Raw genomic sequence first — 8,003 nt, 5'->3', positions numbered from 1 at the left:
TCCAGTAGACGCTGAAGGACACGACGAACATGTTGGACGTGCACCTGGAGTGATGGCGAAAAGATCAAAATGTCGTCGAGGTAGACGAACACAAAGATGTTGAGCATGTCCCGTAGGACGTCATTGACTAAGGCTTGAAAGACCCCGCGGGGGCGTTTACCAATCCGAAAGGAAGAACCCGGTATTCAAAGTGCCCTATGGGCGTGTTAAACGCGGTCTTCCATTCATCCCCCTCCTTTATACGCACTAGGTGATAAGCGTTGCGTAAATCGAGCTTTGTGAAAATCTTAGCTCCCTGCAAGACTTTGAAGGCAGATGACATCAGTGGTAATGGATAATGATTCTTGACAGTGATATCATTTAAACCCCGATAGTCTAGGGATGCAGGGAGCCGTCTTTCTTTTTAACAAAGAAAAAAACGGCTCCCACTGGAGACGAGGAAGGAATGATGGTACCGGCGTTGAGTGAGTCAGAAAGGTATTTCTCGAGCGCCTCCTGTTCGGGAGCGGATAACGAGTATAGTCCTCTCTGGGGGGGCGTTGTACCTGGGAGAAGATCTATACTGCAATCATACGGGCGATGAGGGGGGAGAGAAGTGGCCCGGGAACGGCTGAAGACCTCCCGCAAATCGTGATACTCCTCCGGAACTCCAGACAAATCACCTGGCTCTTCCTGAAAAACATTTATGGACGAGACAGGGGGCACAGCAGAAGACAGACAATCAACATGACAAGAAAATTTCCAAGATAGAATAGAGCACTCCGCCCAGTTAATCTGGGGGTTGTGGAGAACTATCCACGGGTGGCCTAAAACCACTGGAGTAAAAGGGGAATGAAAAATGAAAAAAGAAATAGTCTCTCTATGATTTCCTGAAACAGTAAGAGTCAATGGGGAAGTCCTTTTCTGTACCCTAGGAAGGGAACTGCCATCTAGGGCGAACAGGGGGGTGGAGTCTTGTAAATCTAAGAGGGGAATACCTCGTTCCAAAGCCCAAATCTCATCAACGAAGTTCCCCTCCGCCCCCGAATCAAGCAATGCAGAGCAGGAAACTGACGATCCCGGCCAGCGGAGGTGTACGGGAAGGGAAGTGCAGGACTTAGACGGAGAGACCCTTGAAGTAGCGCTCGCCAGCAACCCTCCGCCTACTGACGAGCGCTGGCTTTTACCGGGCACCTAGAGACAAAATGATCAGCGGCAGCACAGTACATGCAAAGGCGATTCATAATCCTGCGTTGGCGTTCCCGTGTGGATATCCGAAGCCCCCCTAGCTGCATCAGCTTGGGATCAGCAGCAGATGGCAGTGGTGGCTGGGTCACTGTGGAAGCGGGAAGTAACAAAGCCTCCATTCTGCGAGCCCTTCGTCGCATGTCAAAGCGTCTTTCGATGCAGAGAGCCAGCTCGACAAGGGAATCGAAACTGTCAGGAACCTCTCGGACAAAGACCTCATCCTTAATCTCGGAGTTCAGGCCCTCGAGAAAGCGGGCGATGAGTGCCGGACCGTTGCATCCACTCGTTGTGGCCAGGGTTCAGAACTCAATTGAAAAATCAGTGACTGACCTCATCCCCTGGCCCAAGGTGGATAGGAGGCGGGATGCTTCGTCACCGTGTGCAGACCGGTCAAAGACTCGGACCATCTCCTCCTTAAAAAGAGAAAACTTGAAGATGCAGTCTACCTCTGCCTCCCAGTTCGCTGCCGCCCACTCTCGAGCTCGTCCATTGAGAAGAGAAATCACATAAGCCACCTTAGATCGATCCTTGGCATAAGTGGACGGCTGGAGGGAAAATACAACCTCGCATTGGGTGAGGAGGGCTCGACACTGTAAAGGCTAGCCAGAGTAGCACGGCGGGTTGTTTATACGTGGCTCAGAAGAGTCGCGCTGTCCAGCTGAAGCAGTGGTCTCATGACCGTAGTGATGGAACTGCTGGGTTAGATCCGAGAGCTGGGCGGTCAGGGAATCAACGGCACGTCTCACGGTGGATAAATCCTCCTCATGTTTACCCAGCAGAGCACCCTGGAGCTCTATGGAGCTCTATAGTGAAGGGGGTTACCACTCGCCTGGTCCATCTTCTGGTCGGATTATTCTGTTAGGGTAGGAACGATGGAAAACCAGGGCGGGATGCAGTTTAACAGTCTTTAATGAATAAAGTAAATTGTCTTCACTGAATAGGTAGGACACAAATCACAGGCATTAATCAGAGCCAGAACAGAAACTGCCAGACGACTGGATCTAAGAAAATCTGCATAAACTTCCACGAGGACAGGGGCAGGGACCCCGAGATGCATTCAGCCAGTCAGAAATAGTGAAGACAGCAGACAGGGTGAACAGCCAAGGGCGGGCGCTGAACAGGTACTCTGCAAACAGGCACAACTGGATAATATACAGTCCAATGGCAGTATAACTCACAGCAGAAATATGATTTCACTTTCCACGGATAAAACAGGACAGGACTAGAGAACAGACGCTTCTCGCGAGAGGTCATTGAATAATCCGACAACAAGACAGGGCTAGGAAGAGGGAATAAGAAGCAGAGACAATCAAGAGGAAAAAGGGGACAGGTGAGGAGAAGGGAACGAAAGGGGAAACAGCTGAAAGCTATAATGAGCGGAGGAGTGGATGTGTGCATGATTGTTTGAGTGAGAGTGCGAGTGAGTGTGTGACCACAAGAGGGAGACAGAGAAAGGGGAGAAGAAACCAGGATCATGACAAGTGCACCATCTTTAAATAAGACATTAGTCATTCTAGCTATAAAGGAAGTCACTGTACATGCATAAAATGTTTATTATTCCATGTATTTTCTGGCATTTGCCCTCACCCCCCAGTTTAGAGACTCCAGCTCTCTTTGCTAAACACACCAGTAATACCCTGGAAGCAAAGAAAACACTAATTCCACGGTTGTCATTTCTTAATCTAAATTAGAAAAGAAAATCATAAAGGGATGGAGAGGTGACGCCCTGATTTCCAGGGATTCCCACTTGTCACCACCTGCTCTTTTAAAGCAACACCCCATACAAGCTAACAGGGTGAGTGGCTCAGAAGAGAACGTGATGTGGTTCACTCTGATTATTTCTCTATACTTGCTACTTGACTGTTTATCTGCAGCTTCAATCCTCAGATCAGGCTCATGTCAGCTCCAGAGACAGTTCAGGCTGAATGGGGTGTACCAGGATGGAGATGTTATAATTGGAGGCCTTTTTGAAGTTCACTTTTTCACAGTGTTCCCAGAGCAGAGCTTCAGAACAGAACCAGAAGAACCATACTGTGAAATGTGAGTCAGACTGACTGCATAGCTAAACAGAGAAAGATTAAAGACTAATTATAATTAAGATCTAATAAATATGAATGTTATGATTTTGTTTCCCTCTTTTACCTCAGTTAATTTGCGTGAATGATGTGATGACAGCTGCAACGCTATCTTTACACAATATCTGTATTGACAGATAAAAAACCACTGTATATATATATATATATATATATATATATATATATATATATATATATATATATATATACTGTATACACTGTGTATATAAATCATGTAAACTCTTGATGTTTTTGCTATGTATTAAATGTTGTATTTATTGGTCATGCATTTATTAATTTATTTTTAATACCACAAATTTATTTATCTATTTACTTACTTACTTATTTCCTTAGATTTAATATGGAAAGCTTCCAGCATGCACAGACCATGGCGTTTGCAATAAATGAGATCAATAAGAATCCCAATCTGCTGCCCAATATCACTCTTGGTTATCACCTTTATGACAATTGTGTGATGCTAGGAATGGCATTCCGAGCTGCCATATCCCTTGTTAGTGGGAAAGAAAAGTCATCCTCTAACCTTAATTGTACTGGCCCTCCTCCAGTCATTGGGATTGTGGGGGATCCAAGTTCAACTCCATCCATTGCAATTTCCAGTGTTCTGGGGCTTTTTCGAGTACCTATAGTAAGATGGGATACAAAAAGTAAAAATACACTATATGCATATTTTTGTTATGTATACTGTTTGGGTGTGAAAACATTACAAAAGAAATGGTATATATTAGTAGTAGTAGTAGTAGTAGTAGTAGTAATAGTATTTATTTATTTATTTATTGACTGTCATGTTATTTCTCTGTCTCATGCCCTCTCCCTCTTCCCCAATTAGGTCAGTCACTATGCCACCTGCTCCTGTTTAAGTGACAGGAAAAAGTACCCCTCTTTCTTCAGAACAATCCCCAGTGATGCCTTCCAGGTACGCGCTATGGTTCAGATCTTGAAGCATTTTGGATGGACCTGGGTTGGTCTCCTCTACAGTGATGATGACTATGGTATCTATGCTGCTCAGTCCTTTCATCAGGAAATGCAGCTATCTGGACATTGTGTAGCTTTTTCTGAAATTCTGCTCTATGATAACACCCCCAGAAACATTCAGCATATAACAGGAGTGATTCAGGCCTCTACAGCTAGAGTGGTCGTTGTTTTTTCCCCTTCATCCCTAGTAATACCTTTGATGGATGAAGTGGTGTTGCAGAACATGACAGGGAGGCAGTGGATTGCAAGTGAATCTTGGGCCACTTCACCTGTGTTTCACACTTCACGCTTCCTGCCTTTCCTTGGGGGCACACTGGGCATTGCTATCAGGCGTGGGGAGATTAAGGGGCTTCATGATTTTCTGTTACATCTGCGGCCCACCAGTCATCCAAGAGATAATATGTTGAGGATCTTCTGGGAGAACATGTTTGGCTGCAGTTTTGAGACTGGGAATAAAGAGACAGATGGAGATCAAGTGAAAACAGTGTGTACAGGACAGGAAAATCTGAGCACAACAAACACACCATACACTGATGTTTCAGAGTTGAGAGCAGCTTATAATGTCTATAAGGCAGTTTATGCACTGGCACATGCACTTCATAATCTGATGCAGTGTGAGGAGGGGAGAGGACCATTCAGTGGGAACAAATGTGCAAACATAACCAATCTAAAACCGTGGCAGGTAAGACCCACTAGTATAGTGCATATTCTCTCCAGGCATTTAAAAGGTTGAAGGTGTAAAGGCAAAATATGTCCTCTATATGAATTTAAGATAAACACATAGCACCTGTTCTTTCTACAAACTGTACAGCTGGTTCACTACCTACAGAACGTAAACTTCACCACAGACTTTGGGGATCATGTGTCATTTGATAAGAATGGAGATGCTCTGGCCATCTATGATGTGATGAACTGGCAGCCGAACTCTGATGGAGCTATAAGGATCTACACGGTCGGTGTAGTAAATGAAGAGTTGGAAACAGGGATGGTGCTCACACTGGATGAGGATGCAATATACTGGAACTTTGAAACAAAAAAAGTAACATTGCCTATTAATCTCTCTCTCTCTCTCTCTCTCTCTCTCTCTCTCTCTTCATTTTAGCTTGAAATCTAAATGAGAGTCCAAAATGAGAGTAAATGAATGCTAGAAAGGAAAAGCTAGTCATTGTTAAATAGATTACAAACACATGACTGATAACAGATGATGTCTCTTTTAGCCTCCACAGTCCGTGTGCAGTGAGAGTTGCCACCCAGGAACCAGACGAGCCACAAGAAAGGGCCTTCCTCTCTGCTGTTTTGATTGCCTGCCATGTGGAGATGGAGAGATTTCTAATGCAACAGGTGAGCAGATTATTACTGAACTGAAAAAAGAAAAAAAAAGTAATTTACTTTCTTTTCTGATTCCCAGATGCTATTGAGTGCATGGTGTGTCCGGCTGAGTTCTGGTCTAGTCCAAATAAGGATCAGTGTGTCCCTAAAGAAGTGGAGTTTCTATCCTATGAGGATCCTCTGGGCATCTCTTTGACCACTGCTTCCCTGCTTGGCACCTGTTCCTGTGCTCTTGTAATGGTCATCCTTATGCATCACCGTAACACTCCCATAGTGCGTGCCAACAATTCAGAGCTCAGCTTCCTGCTGCTGTTGTCACTCAAACTGTGTTTCCTGTGTGTGCTGCTGTTCATTGGCCAGCCACAGTTTTGGACATGTCAGTTAAGACATGCTGTGTTTGGCATTAGCTTTGTCCTGTGTATCTCTAGCATCCTAGTCAAGACTATGGTGGTAATAGCTGTGTTCAAGTCATCTCGACCAGAGGGGAAGGGTGCAATAAGATGGTTTGGAGCTGCTCAACAAAGATGTACTGTTCTGATCCTAACTGCCATACAGGTTGTGATATGTGCAATCTGGCTATCAACTGCTTCTCCAACACCCCATAAAAATAACCTGTATATTCGGTCTATAATAGTCTATGAATGTGCTATTGGCTCAGTGGCTGGTTTTTCTATGCTGCTAGGATACATTGGACTTTTGGCAACCGTAAGCTTCCTGTTAGCCTTCCTGGCAAGAAAACTTCCAGATAATTTTAATGAAGCAAAGTTCATCACTTTTAGCATGTTAAAATTCTGTGCTGTGTGGATTGCATTTGTTCCAGCATATGTGAGCTCACCAGGGAAATATGCAGTGGCTGTAGAGATTTTTGCCATTTTAGCTTCAAGTTTTGGATTACTGGTGGCCATATTTGCCCCAAAGTGTTACATTATCCTTTTACATCCAGAGAGAAACACTAAAAAAGCCATCATGGGAAGACAAACAAAATAAATACTTTTACATTTAAAATTGTGAACTCTTATTTAAAACTATTTTTGAGTATATTATTTTAACTCAACACATTCTATTGCCATCCCTAGTGAAATTTAAATATACTAAAATGTATTTGAAATGTGTTTACTTCATGCTAAGTATACTATAAGTGCATTTTCATATTTATGTACTTAATAAATGTACCCTGCAATTATACCTTTAGTCTGCTAAATTGGAACAACTAATATTTCTCTAAATGCACTTTTAATTGTGTGGAAGTAGTGTTGAAGTACAACTAAAGATGTACTTAAATATTTATGATTGTTCTAAAGCAGAACTATTGCAAGTATACTTCAGGAACACTTTAACCCTTGTGCTGTCTTTGGTCATTTCTGACCAGAGAATTTTACATTTTGAATTTTAAAAAATTGTAGCTTCACCAGAATGGTACGAAACATGGTGACTTTTATTGCACTTGGTATGTGAACACAATAAATAAATAAATAAAAATAAATAAATATCAAAAATTGAGGACATGATTTGAAAAAGCTAAGTGGTCGTAAAAAAAAATAGTCACACTCATGGTCTTCAGTCAAAAATGACAGACCATAAGAAATTAATGTGAAATGGGGAAAAAAAAAAATTGAAAATACAGAACATTTTTATGTGTACAATCTACAAATCCCCCACAATGCAGAAAAAAAATTGCACAGCAATGAAGGGGTGAAACTCTAAAACGTCTAGACTGCTCAAATGAGAAGCGCACAATGGTTAAATATCTGGCATTTAAAGACTGATATTATTCAAAAATCATACAGTCCTCATCAGTAGTGACATTAAAATATTTTAGGCTTAACATTAAGAAATATGCATTGTGCACAAGTAGTACTTCAAATAAAGTTTAATTATATTTTTTATATCAGAAAGTCTTGAGCAATATGTCGGTAAATATATTTGAACTATCCTTAGTATAAAATAAATTAATTTAAAATATATTACTTTTTACTAGGGTTGTCATCTTGCCCAGACCTAAAACTGTTCAATGTTAAAACCATAAAGTAAGCAAATTAAGCCAACAGTATGACTTTCTGTAAAGCTGTCTTGCTTCTCTATGCCCCGCCTTTCTGAAATGTGTAGATTTTTACCAATCGCATCATTTTGAAAAGCGAGGTGTATGCTGATTGGCCAGCTATCCAGTGCGTTGTGATTGGCTGAATCCCTCAAGCGTGTGACGGAAATGTTACGCCCCTTACCACAGCGGTTCCGATCCCAGTCCATGCGCCCCCCTGCTCTGCATATTTTGCATGTCTCTCTTAGTTAACACACCTGATTCATATAACCGGTTCGTTAGAAGAGAGCTATGTGCATGAACTGCATTCCGATTTATATGATTCTTGCACAGTGTTAATT

The 8,003-nt window shown here is 42.4% G+C and overlaps 1 protein-coding gene across 1 annotated transcript; it reads left to right on the top strand.

Annotated features, from left to right (window-relative positions):
- Positions 1 to 3,046: 3,046 nt before the first annotated feature.
- LOC109065095 (extracellular calcium-sensing receptor-like) lies at positions 3,047 to 6,611 on the top strand. Its single transcript, XM_019082106.1, has 6 exons — positions 3,047 to 3,267; positions 3,657 to 3,948; positions 4,150 to 4,977; positions 5,107 to 5,334; positions 5,513 to 5,636; positions 5,704 to 6,611. The coding sequence occupies exons 1-6, from the start codon at positions 3,047 to 3,049 to the stop codon at positions 6,609 to 6,611; spliced, it is 2,601 nt and encodes an 866-aa protein (XP_018937651.1).
- The last annotated feature ends 1,392 nt before the right edge of the window (positions 6,612 to 8,003 follow it).

The sequence above is a fragment of the Cyprinus carpio genome, unplaced genomic scaffold, assembly GCF_018340385.1.
Source record: "Cyprinus carpio isolate SPL01 unplaced genomic scaffold, ASM1834038v1 S000006739, whole genome shotgun sequence".
Taxonomy (NCBI): Eukaryota; Metazoa; Chordata; class Actinopteri; order Cypriniformes; family Cyprinidae; genus Cyprinus; species Cyprinus carpio.
The sequence above is the reverse complement of the archived record's forward strand: the minus strand, read 5'-3'. Positions and strand labels throughout refer to the sequence as shown.